The 13,905-nt window shown below is 36.5% G+C and overlaps 1 protein-coding gene across 3 annotated transcripts in view; it reads right to left on the bottom strand.

Annotated features, from left to right (window-relative positions):
- UTRN (utrophin) overlaps positions 1-13,905 on the bottom strand; it is a gene marked incomplete at its 5' end in the record, with an annotated part of 369,309 nt that overhangs the window by 62,893 nt on the left and 292,511 nt on the right. For all 3 annotated transcript variants that reach the window (XM_084284598.1, XM_084284597.1, XM_084284599.1), the window contains 3 exons: positions 73-147; positions 1,132-1,193; positions 12,693-12,753. In XM_084284598.1, coding sequence (XP_084140724.1) covers positions 73-147; positions 1,132-1,193; positions 12,693-12,753 — 198 coding nt within the window. The remainder of the gene's footprint in view (positions 1-72; positions 148-1,131; positions 1,194-12,692; positions 12,754-13,905) is intronic.

Genomic DNA, 13,905 nt, shown 5'->3' with positions numbered 1-13,905 from the left:
CACAAAGTTCAAGCTGACCATCCCTTCTGCAAGTACTGTAGAGAAATGATTTGTCTCAAAGGCAAAACTCACAGCACAGTGCTTTCTGCAGTCGCCGGATTTTGATAGCTGTACGGTAGGCAGAGAAGCGTACGTTGTTCAAGTCAGCTGAAAGAGCAGAACAGAAATGTGAGCAGCCCTAAAAAGAGAGTCTGTAAGTTTCCATCATATATAAATTTTCACAGTGTTACATACTTTAAAAAGCCTGATATCCCTTATTTTTCTCTGCAATCAATTAATAGCATATATCAGAACAAACAAAAACAACTGACAAGTTATTGTTAAAAAAAAAAATCCACCTGCAGGGAAGACCTTGTTGTTCAGACAGTGCTGGGCCCTCAGAGATTGGCACATCAGAAATCCTGACACTATCTTGGCACACATAACACATATCCATACGATAGAGCTTTACATGTGTATTATGTAGAGCTGAATAGATTTCAGATGAGTGTTCAAATACAGTACATCTCTCAAATATTTTACATCTCAGACAGAGGGCAGCAAAGGTCACAGTAAAGAAGAAAAAATGGCTCTTTAACTGATTATTTCTATGACATGACTTTGTTAACACTGCTTTGAAAGGAGTTGTCAGACAACCTTAAACTCTACTTTAGAAACTGATAGGTACAGTAATTTATTTTCCCTCACTTAACAGTATTTTATCGTTCCATGCCTCAGAAAGGGAGATTTCCCAGTAAATGCATACGTTAGTAAGGCATGTTGAACTAGTTGTATCATAATATGGCCTAGCCTTCACTGACAGCATAGCTGGCTCTGATATATTACAAAAATCAGTTCACTCCAGACTGGTAGCCCACATCATTGGACAACCCAATGTGGACTTTATAGAAATAAATAGGATAATACATTAAAGCATAGTGTCAGAAAATGTTTTTCAGAATTAAAATTACCAAAAGGCAATGGATGTGACATGATCAAGGCAGTAGGTTTTGTGCAAAGTAAGTCTGATCACAGCAGACTGGGAAATGCTGTGACATACAGGTCATAACAACTCAGAGGTGGGTCAACAATCCAAGCTCTCATTCAGGGCATGAATATCATGTAGTGCTTTGTTTTAAGAAATGTACTCACCTAAGGACTGGAACAGGTCAGTCATTTTAGGATGATCCCAACAGGTTGTCTGTGTCTCATGACTATAAAGGAATAAAGTAATCAAAATTTCAGGTAACATATATATACACACATGAAAAGGAGAGGGGAAAAAAAAAAAAAAAAAAGAAAAAAAAAAAGGGATATTCTAACTTTGCTTTCGAAAGGGAAGAAATCCATCAGATCTTTAGCTGGAAGACCTGATTTGTGCCACTCAGCTCCTTGATGTTTTTAGTCACAAAGTTAGATGATAGCCACCCATATTTAACATTAGATTTTATTCTAAGTGTTGTATCTGTTGAACTCTGAAGCTGAAGCACATTAATAAGATAAAAATGCAAAACTTCCTGTTACTGCAGCACAATAAAAACATTCGTAAAACACACGTTAAAAAATAAAAAACATTGAGGTTTTACTTCAGATTCCACTGCATACCTGAAGACATGTATCAGAATACATACAACAATTTTTAAGTTTTACCTGCAACACATCTAATGGAAAGCCTGACCACTTGTCTCACACTTTACCAGACTATCTTAATTCAGGGGCTGTGCTCTATGCTAGTATTCACAGAACAGAGATTGAATAGGCAGCATCAATTAACCCACCATTTAGTACTGTTGCTTTCATTCACCGAGGTTTCACGTATGCTGCTATAGGGGTCATAATGCATACTACCTCAGACCTAGTGAAATCTTGAATTTTGTTCCACGTGCCACATTTTGCATGTTTCTGAATATAAATTGTTGGAATGATTGCACAGTCTTCCCTTGAAATATTTACACTTGAATTAGATTTCTGAGAAAATTAATTAGAGAAGTTGAGCGAAAAAGATCATAGCACTCACTTTAAAAGTTAATAACGAAAATGAAATGATGCCAGGTTAGCAGACTTAAGAATAATGAGCACAGAACACAGCTTATTTCAGCTTTGTTTCTACTTAAAAATTGTTAATGCACACATTTTTCACATACAGATGTAGTTGGTTGACACTTTTTCATTAAATGTAGTGGACTCTATCTTCAGTTGGTACAAATGGCTGTGCATCTGTGGGTGCACAATAATTTCACACCAACAAATACCACAAAGCAGAGGAGGCTCCAAACCAAGAAAGGGCTGAAAGGCCTTTACATTACCCTTTTGAGATACACTACTGGAAAGTGCATGCACTGTGCCTCTGCACAGAGGATATGAGACTGGGTTTATATTCTGTACACCAGTGTGACCGTTCCAGGTTTGGGTCTGGTCTAGGTCTCTGCAGTCAGTTTCTCTCTGTCACTAGGCTGAATTCTCTCTGCTATGAATCTCACTTGTATACTGGCACCATCACAACTTTGTGAGGTGGTTTTCATGGAAGTTCACAGACAAATATGTATTACCAATTAATTCAGAAGGTATAAATCCTCTTTCCCCTCTTTGTGATTATTCCTTAGTAGATAACAAAAAAAAAAAAAAAAAAAAGAAAAGCCCTGCACATGATTACATTTAAACAAGAGAGATTTAGGCAACATGCAAAACTACATCTTCTGTTAGACATTGCAACTTCAAAATATTATAGTAAACTCTCCCCAAATCAGAAGAGAGAGGAAGTACATACTTACATTTGAACACATTCCTACTTTTAATTACGTATTTAAACCCTGCCTAAGCAGACTTTCTTTCCTAGGCTGAAAGTTTTCTTTGGTTTCAGTGTGATAACACCACTGCATGATACCATTGCCGCTCTAGAAAGACACTTCTAAAACAGCATTATGTTTAGCCTTGTCCAGAAAAGTCATTTCAAAAAATAAGTAGATATACAATTATTTCCCTGGATGTATTTGGGTCTGGTGCAGTGCCAAGGTAAAGGCAACCAACTGCACTCTCACAAGCCCTGGTATAGAACAAATTACAGTATATTAGAAAGAGGAACAAATATAATATGATGGCTTGTAACGATTGACTTACTTAATAATCCCAAAACTAGTCCTGAAGATGCCAAATATCTGCACTATTATGTTAAGTGACATGCCACTGTTATGTTAGCCATTTAAAATTGGTTTGTGTTGACAAAAGCCATTGCAACTGTCCACAGTAATTGATCCAATAAGTGATCAGTTTAATAAAGCTTGTTTTAATCTCAACTCCTCTGATAAAAAGGGAAAAGGAGGAGGGGGGGAAGAGAGAGAGAAAGAAAAAACAATCCAAGATTGGTGATTTTATTGCTGACATTGTAAGTAGAAAAAAAGTCTTGTAGTTCCTTAGGAAAGGCTTTTACCTAAAAGACCTTCAAACTTCTTTGTTGAGAGTGAAGGTAAACAGCAGTACTACAATGGATGTTTTATGTATGTATACATAAAAATATATTTCACCTTTTTAAATGTTAAAATATTAGTGTAAACAATGTATGTGAAAAACGTGCAAATTCAAGTCCTCTTAAAATTTTTCATTCAGTTCTTTCACGTGCCACCTATGGTAGCTACCTGTCACGGGGATTCTCTGAGATGAGTTAGGAGACCCCAATGAGCATCATCCGGTGGAAGTGAAAAAAGGAGAGAGAGTCTGGGCTTGTTCACAATTCCCCAAGAGCCAGTACTACCCGATAGCTGCTAAATGACTACATGAGGGGAAGGTGATTGTGCCAGACTCATCCCAAAGCAACTAGAGAGAAAACATCCATGAGAGCTGAGCAATCTCATACATGAATCCAGAAAAGAAGAGTCATGGGCTTACAGTGAGTGAATCACCAACTGAACAGCCTGTTCAGGTCAAAGGAGGCAGCAACACCACTGCTGCAGGCAGGGTCAGTACTTCCACTGAATCTATTCCATGGATTAGGCTTCATTTTTGAGGCACTAAAGCAAGACTACACAGGACAGGGCTGAAGGAAAAAAATGTGACTGCAAATTTTAAAAGAGCTATTAAAAAAGGGTGGGGGGAGGGAGAAGGAGGGTTGGAATCAGTCTCTAGAGTGACATTTCTTAATGCAAAGTTTTGTTTGATAACAGTTTCATAATACGCAGGGACTTCTATTTACAAATTGATTTTCACAGGAAGAAAAAAAATGGGTGTGCAGCTAACCTTTCCATGCTACAAATAAAATTGCTAGACAAAGGAGTCATTTTATTAGGCGCTTAAAACTGGAGGTATGAAAGACAAAGTGCTTTCTCGTGATTTGGTTTGTAAAGCAGTTCTTTGAAAAAAACATCCATCTTTCCCTGCTGTAGATACAGCAGCTTTTGTGTTCCTAATGCAAGCAGATGAAGTCCTAAAGAACTTGTTTAGAAACTTTACAATACTGGATGATCTGGAACAGATGAGATGGACTTGACTAGGGGAGATCTTTCTGATCAGGACCTTCTAGCTCCTTTTTATACAAACGCATGACATATCACAGAATCACAGAATTTCTAGGTTGGAAGAGACCTCAAGATCATCGAGTCCAACCTCTGACCTAACACTAACAGTCCCCACTAAACCATATCCCTAAGCTCTACATCTAAACGTCTTTTAAAGACTTCCAGGGATGGTGACTCCACCACTTCCCTGGGAAGCCTGTTCCAGTGAAACATCTAACCTAATCAATAATCAATCTGTTTAACTTTAAGTAACTAATTAACTGCCTATCAGTTTCTGACCAGAGAGTAAAAGCAGTGTTCCCTTGCTTCTCTGATACCTTGCTCAGTAAACACAAACAACATACATGAGACCTACGAGAAAGAGAAAGTTCATAATAAGCAAGATCACACATTTTTTTATATCTCTTTTACACGGATGCATGAAAAGTGTCATCCCTACCACAACCAGAAACAGCTAAAACTAGGTAAGCAACTAAATCAGTACTCATTTTTCTCAAAAAAAAAAATAAAATAAAATAAAAAAATGCTCTAATCATTTTCTGAAGATTTCCAAGCAAAATGGTTTTATTACATCACACAGAGAGCTCCAACTGAATTCCTCTGGAGTCTATTTAACTTCTGATATGTCCAGAAGGCAATTAGTGAGAATCGGATGGATTGATTTCACCACACAGAGAATACAGGAAGTCTTCAGAAAATTCAGCCCTGTTAGCCTCTACTAAGACTGTGGAAAATGTTATTTTCTGTATTTTTCTATAGAAAAATACAATCTGTAACCCTCAACGATAGAAAACTTAGCCTGCAGAGAAAGCTAATCAAAACCTAAATTTGGAATGATGCTGGGAGGGGAAAGAATTCTACATGATAACTTGTCAAAATTCCTGAGAAAGTTCATCATTTTTAGTCATCTCACTGAACTGAAAAAACTCAAGATAGGCATTTAAGGAAGAGCAGACCAATCTATACAAAGTCTTCATTTTCTTTGCAAGTATTGTGGCAGTTCTGCCCCAGGTTTCACCAACCAGCATTAACAGAGCAACCACGTTTACTCCGGTCCTCATGGTTTAAAGTCTGATACTCCTCAACTTGCAGATTTAGAAACAGAATCTTCATATAATTGGACGATGTGTTGTCACCCACTAGAAGTTGATCTTTGAGCTAAAGATACCCAAGAAATTTCAGTCTAAAGGCTCCAGTTTTTTTTTTTTTTTTTTTTCATAAAGAAGATACAGTAGAAATTATATTCATTTTATTGCCATCAGAACCCTATTCACTTCAACAGCTTTTTAGAACCTTTTACAAAATCACTGAATGCATTGCCAAGAATATTCCAATTAACGTACGCAAATAAATTCAAGGACAAACAAAATAAAAGGTCCAGTTTTGTTTAGATGCACCTATAATTTCACAATGGAAATACTCTACCTCCATGATTTAAACCTGGTATGCAAATGTTCACATGCTCATTGTTCAGTCCAGAGAGGAAGAAAAACTGCTTATATGTGGGCAACTGATATTAAAACAAAGAAACCAGAATAACAAGATTTCTTTTCCCGTTCATTTTTCTTAAATCAATTGATCTGATTCATTACTCCAGTTCTAGTGATTTATGAGAACCATAGCGAAACAATTCTTGGCAGTTGCAACCATGCTAGTGTAAGTGTAGCACAACCATAGCTAGCATACACATTACAGAAACCAAACAGAGGGTATGTCATGTGGCAGCATGCCTACATATTTGGTTCAGATTTACAGCCTGCAGTGACAACATGGCATGTATATGTACTGTTCTTTGCTTTATTATAATAAATTCATTCAGTATTTTTTGTTAAGGGAGATTTACAGTATTTCCACTGCTCCTTTGGAAGAAAATCCCTTTATGGTCACTGATGTTTCTCTTATTCAAACTAAGACACAGTGAGATGACTGAAAACCATTTTAATACCAGAGAGCAGCATGACCACGATGAGACTGTTAGGTGGCTGCTGCTGTGACACCCACACCAAGGAGCACCTTCTCTCATGAGTACTCAGCTTCAGGAGCTTGTAGAATAAGGTGATATTTGCGTTCAGTATTAGTAAAAAACAACTGGGCTCATTAGTCATCTTGCATACAAATGGAAGTGCATAAAAAAAGGTCTTTCCGAGGTCTACAGGAGCTCAGGATATGAGGTTTCATTCTGCACACAGGAGTTGGTGTAAGAAGGCATTTCTGCTATGACACAAGTGAGCTGGTCTGCAGAACAGCAGCACAAGTGGTGGCACATATTACATCTTTCAACTTGGATCAGTTAGGAAAGAATTAGAAGTGTTTCCCTGACTAAGTCACAAGTTAATTCACTTAGTGTTATTTTTTGGTTAGTACCACAGGACTGAGTTACTCAGAATAAGAGAGTTTCAGGTCTTTTCTGCCAACACTTACCAACATAGACAGATAGTGATAAGACAAGGGGGAATTTATTCACTCAGAGGGTGGTAAGGCACTGGCACGGGTTGCCCAGAGAAGCTGTGGATGCCCCATCCCTGAAGGTGTTCAAGGCCAGGCTGGATGGGGCTTTGGGGCTTTTTTTGGCTGGATGTGGCCTAGTGGGTGACATCCCTGCCAATGGCAGGGGGTAGGAACTAGATGATCTATGAGGTCCCTTCCAACCCAAGCCACTCTATGATTCTATGAATATAAAGCCACACAGCAAAACATGCATCCATGAATAGATTGATGACAAAGCAATGTAATTTTAAAAGGCCTAAATGTATCTGTGTAATCTTAAATAACTAGAAAATAAACATTATAGATATATTTCAATTTTTAAAAACGTATTAATGAATTGCTCTAAAGCTTAAATGAGAAACATTTACCCTTACAATCTGCTTCTTATCCATTATATTTCCTGGCAGCTTTCTAATTATAATTGACAAATATAATCCCCATTAAAAACACTCACTGACTGCAAATTCAGAGCTAACACGCAGTTAGCATTTAACTTATGATCTCTAGAAATAAGAGAACAATCCTCTTGAAATGAATGGAGCAAGTTGCACATCTCCATTTGTTTCAAGCTGTCTATGGACTTGAGAAAAAAAAAATCAATTTAATCTTTAACTTTTTGTCTAAAAGAAAGTAAACGAGAAAGACAGAAGGCTTTTTATATAACTTCTTAGTATGGACAAAGCCTGTATCTTTGTTGATAGTCACTGGCAAGCAAGACAAGGGCTGGTAATAAAACTGTACTCTGGGATCCATGTTAAGAAGCTTTTTGCTCCTATAGCCATTAGCCCAAAACATTAAGTGAAATCAGAACCTTTACTGATCTCTAATGAACCTGTAGCACTCAGAGCTCTGACTCTGCTGCCCTTGCCGAGTTTCAAAAGGCAGAACAACATCCCTGCTTTATAAATGTCATGGTGTTTTATCCAGATACTGTATACTTCCTTTTTTTTTCCCCCACTTTTTTTTTTTTTTTTTTAAGCCCATTAGAAAGTACTGTTTTATGGTGAAAAAGAGTCAGCATAATGCATTGCAAGGGTAATGTATTTTAGAGGTTGGTGGAGCAATTTATATGCAGATATTTTGAAATCTCTCCAGAGAAAATGTGCTACTGCACTTCTCTAATAGAAAATGAAGACCAGTGCAGCAAGTGGTAATTGAAGAAACTCTCAAAAACTGAAACTTGTATTAGCTCTTTCTGCAAATTATTTTATTCTTCCCTCTAAAGAAATACTTCTTAATACTTCTAAAAATGGTTACAACTAGTATAAGAGTTAAATTTCCCAGTTTCATTATTTCTCCTCTTCCCTACACAGACATAAAACAAACATCAGGACAGATTTCCTGAACAGTCTTGAAAGAAAAAAAAACATCTAGGAGCAGAAAGCATTTTATTCCTTTCCCCCATAAAGTTGAACATGATATAGGAGGTGATAAAACAGGATTTTGAAAACCTTGATGATTCCAGACTCTTCACAGGATGATAGAAAAGTAACCAAGGTGACGATGGAGTTTGATATGGATCAATTTAATGATTACACCAAGAAGCTGCTCTCCCTATTAAATGCCCTGCATGAGATTAAACTTACTGTGACCCTTTTTGCATTTCCCTTTTGTTTCTTCTGCACAGTGCAAATATCTAATAAATTACAGCCTTGAACAGTACACAGCTGAAGCACACTTAAATTACAGTTAAATGAACAACACTGAGGAATGCCAGGGTAATTATGTTTTCTGAATGAATATTCCTTTCAGTGAATCATGCATTCCTCAAAGATGCTTAAAGATCATATATAGTGTCTCCTTTTTTCTTGTTTCTTCTCAGAACATTTTTATTGAAGTGCTATGTTACATAGGCTTTTTTTTTTTCATTATCTGGTATGGCCAAACATGTCTTATTTGTGCAATTCAAATAGTTGTAAATGAAAAACAGCAGAGAACACTCCTTATTAACTCTCCAACCTTTGTAATCCAGCCTATGAAAGGTGCATTCAATGGCATGTTTGCCAAACCATTTGTCCAAACTTAACACTTTAATTACTAAGAGTGCATTAGTAAATACCATGCGTGCTGTGCTCTGTCTCCCCTCCATACAGATCATTAGTCCCATTCTCTTTTACAAAGCATGAAAGACTAAGATTTTTTCAAGAGAATGTAGATTTTACAGATTTGTGTTTTGATTGAATTCTACTGCTACAGAGGAGATTCAGACTACAGAAATACAAAAGCCTTTATCAGTTGTCATTATGAAAAAAAAATCAAGCAGGAGAAAAACAGGACTAAATAAAATCACCTTAGCAGAGGTAAAGCCACTTGGCAAATTTGATTTGCATATTCAAGAGGAGAAAAGAGGCTAAATCGTCTCTGTAAGCTCAGTTCAACTAAATATCTGCAGTAGCACAGGGTGCATGCACCTTTATAAACCTGGTCTCAATAAATTATGAATCCCTCTTCCTTCCAGCAGAGTCCTTTCCAAAATGCTCCTAACTCAAATTGCCTCTGTCTGAGCCTATGGGGCAGAGGAGTTTGTACACGGGTTTTGTAATCTTTCATGTGCTTCTGTTACCTGATTAAATACAAGTGCAGAGGGAGCGGATGCACCAATGGTTAATAAATGGGGTGGGAAGAACAAACTGTTCTCCAAAGCCACCACCGTGTGCTGGCACACTAAGGCCCTTTTTCTCCAAGACACTTCTCTCTGTGCATGTAAACGCAATTTACCACCAGCCTCGGGAAACAAACAGAATAAATGCTGCTCATCTGAAAATACAGACATCTTGCATCATTCTGACATCCTCCTTACAGCTTCATTGCTACCTAAAGTACTGCCTCCTGCCTTCTCTCAACTGCAGAGTTTTTTTAAAACCTTTTCTACATGCAATAACACTGCAAAAAATACAGGTTTTTTTAAGCACTCATCTTAGCAAAAGTACCACTGCATCATCTTCTGCAGCTATGTCACTTTCTAAATATTTAACTTTTCTCCTTCAAGGGCATTCACAAAAAAGCAACCCAAATGGAGTAAAGGTATGAATTTATCGCTGACTAAGAAAAGTGCATGTTCCTATTCAGAATTAAAGAAGTCTGATTTCAGTTGGCATTTCTTTCACTTTCAAAACTAATTTACTTATTTTATTTATTTCAGAAATTCTCCGTTTTCTTTCACCAATCATTGAATCACACTTTTATCTTCCTTGTTCTTATGTTTTTCTTCCTTATCCCTTAAAATGAAAAACTGGCACCTTAAAGTCCCTCACTGAACATAAAAATCTTACCATAAAAACAGTAAATATGACTGATACCAAATTATATGAATTACTGAGACACATCATAAATTTTCCTTCTACGTATGTTGTTTGTTTGTTACATCAAATATGTTAGTAATAATTACATAAGAAGTATATGAAAATTAAGTAATTAAATAAAAAGTAAGAAGGTAATTCTTGCATTTTTTCTGTTTTGCTTCTACCTCCCCCCCCAAAAAAAAAAAAAAAACAAACACCATCATTAAATCTCATTGACTATCCTCTTGAATTGGATTACAAAAGCTCATTTAGTTGCTTCAATCAGTTTAGGTTTGATGTCAGCACTGTTTTCCTCTCTTCTATATCTGAAATTTTCTGTATCTCCTCTATATCTGAAATCAGGGAACAGACAAAGTTTGAAGACTATTTAAAGCTAAGAGTACTCTCCAGCCTGATCATACCAAAACAAGTGAAGTTCAGAAATCATTTCTTTTCTATTTTATTTTCTACCACTCTATGTTTTATCTAACTGCTGTGCTGCCAACACTGAAATTCAGATTGGTACACAAGAAGAAATGAAGGAAACTGCCAGTGTCAGTCTGCTTGTCAGACCATAGAGCTACTGATATTCAGCATTCCTCCCCATGCTTTTAAAAATAAGAATAATTAAAAAAAAAATCCTACCAGTTACACGTAAAATAATTCTTCTCTTTCAAGATACAAGCATCAAGATATCATTTCAGCAACACTTAGCATGTTGCAGATAGGGCCAGATTACTGGAAAAGTCTTTGAGATGCAGCAGTCTGATGACTTCATTAAAACCATTCTCAAAATAAAACAGTGGTCTTTACTTATGTGAAGGCCTCAGTCATTAGAGAAATAGTCCTACACTTCTGCCCCACTGCCAAACTTCCTGAGCAAGATCATTAAAAAGAACCAACACACTATTTCTGGAGAGATGCTGGGATTTATTTCTCAGCCTCAAGTGGCCTCATTCGAAAACTAAGAATATTTCAGGGTAGTTTTCCTCTTACTCTCTGTATTTTGAAACTTCAAAGTCTTTTTTGAATTGTTACAGGTGTGATCATTTCCACTGCATTGCTGTCCAGAGTTGGGTAGACTCTACATCCAACCTGTGCCCCCTTCTCTTCCTGGGAAGAGACTCCCTTGGGACTGGGAGGGGAGCCCCATGTCACAGCATTCTGTAACCTCCTGCAGAATTTGTCAGCAGAGGTGCAAACTTTTCTATAGAAAACTCAAGGATCATCACAGCAAGTTTTTCATTTTTCCAGTTATCTACTGCACAGTTAAAAAAAAAAAAAAAGCAACTTCAGATCACAGTTTAAAAACAACTGTCGCATTTCAAGAATGACAACAGATTTGATTGACACAGATAAAAAACAAGAATTACCATTACCTACTTTTCAGAGCTCTCAAGCACTCAGATTATTTGAAATGCAAAATGTGGCTTTCAGATCTATGACAGAGCAATATGTTATAGTACAAAGTCCTCACCAATGTTCTTTTAAAATGAACTATCTGCAGGACCAATTCACAGTTATCCTACAGACTTAAATTACTTTTTTCCAAACTCAAACCGATAACATTTTAACACAGATTTCTTTCAGCCTACAATGAACAGCTCTGGGTCTGGCTTACTGTACCTTCTTAAAATTTCATTTACCTCTCTAGCAAACAGCTATTTTTTTCTCAAAGCTGCAGTCTTTGACCTTTAAAGTACAGGCAAACAGTACATAAATAAATGCTTATGGAATGAGAAAAACTAAGTTAAGTTTTACTGCTCCCAGTAGAGCACATCAAAATCGATTACTTGAAAACTAATTACTTCTTACTATTTTTTAAATAAATATCTAAATGATTCTTTCTGGTAATCAAGATTTGTGTAAGTTTTTACTCTATGTTTACATTAATTTTACATTTACACTGATTATGTGCTATAAAAACTTCCTAAAAGTAAAGAAAATGACAGGAAGACAACCAAAATGTAGCTTTCTGTGGGAATTCTGCACAAAACGAATAATGGTCTGTACAGATATTAGTCACCACCACGGTCTGCTAATGCATTATGTATTCAGTCCTTTCCTGTTAGAGTTCATATTCTGGATGAGCCACCCTAATAAGGATGTGCTTAGTTTGAATAAAGCTACCATGTTACACTGGAGCGTCTCTGCTGTTTCTTATGTTTGAGGCAGGGGTTTTGGTTACTGTTTGATTTTATTTCTACATATTTCAAAATGATACAGCATGCAAAAAAAAAAAAAAAAAGAAAAAGCAATAAACATGAAAATATATAGTGTATGTAGCATAACAACATGTAGACAGACCCTTAATAGTTACCTTAATAGTTAATTAGTTACCTCTTAGAAATATACTTTTTTTTTTTCTACTAGGTTATGGTGATAAGTCCCTCTGTTTTGCTTAAGGAAAGCTTATAAAGAAACAAGGCAAACTTACTTGATATAATAGGGCACTTTGTTATGTGAAACAGATCTCTGCCATGGAAACTGTACTGAGGCTGAGGAAATAAGCAGAAGATGATTATTAGAAAACACCTGTCAAAAAAAAAAAGAAAACTATATTTATTTATTTATTTTACAATTAAAACAGTTACAATAAATTAAATGGGAACAGCTATAATTTTCCAGACAACTTTCAGTAATTAGAAAATCAGCTGGAGGAAATGACTGCAATCTATCAAGGTGATTTCAGGCATCTATTTGATGTCAAGCTCAAAATAAAACAAATGTGGTGATTCTACTTCATAGAAGGATAATAAATTCTGAACAAGCAAGCTATCCATCCAGAGAAAATGGACACAGTGCTTTTCCTACCTTCAAAGACTTATCATCAGCTTCAGTTTTGAAAATAAACACCTCCACTGCTGTAATTAATATTTAACAACAGAACAAAAAGGAGAAATATCAACCTTATTACCGTTTGCTACAACCCTTTGCTCCTATTTGCAATTCAGATTAATATTGATTAACACTGTACAGCCAACAAACAGCCACAAAACCTGTCTTTGCACTCCTTGTTGAACAGCAGGATTTATACAAGTCATCAAGATAAATCAACAGATATCATCTGTAACACCAAGAAGCCTTCTGTACACCATGTTGCAAAAGGCATAAAGTCATGCACGACACTACTCTATTCACTTAGAGATCCCAGAGATAAAAGGGGAAAGTCTTCATGCCAAAAAGTATTCTGGTGCATGGCTTAAAAGTGGCTATTTAGTGAAGAACCACAAGAACCTACAAAGAACCTATGATTCTATGAAGAACCATAAGGCCTACTGGAAACTACCAGAATAGTGTCTGATTAATTAGGGTTTTATCACAGAAGAAACTCACTTTACTGAACATGCTGTAGAAGCAGAAATTAAAAGAACATGTAGAAATAACTAACGGAACATCACAATAGGATGAATTTATACTGAACACACACACACACACAGACAGACACACACAGACACACAGACACACACAGACACACACACACAGACACACACACACAGACACACACACACAGACACACACACACAGACACACACACACACATACACACACACACAGACAGACAGACACACACACACACACACACACACACACTCTCTCTTTCAAAACAGATTACCTACTCTTAAGCACTAACACCCCCGTTTAAAAAC

Source organism: Netta rufina (genome assembly GCF_964035555.1).
Source record: "Netta rufina genome assembly, chromosome: 3".
NCBI classification, from domain to species: Eukaryota; Metazoa; Chordata; class Aves; order Anseriformes; family Anatidae; genus Netta; species Netta rufina.
This window is presented reverse-complemented; position numbering and strand designations above follow the sequence as displayed.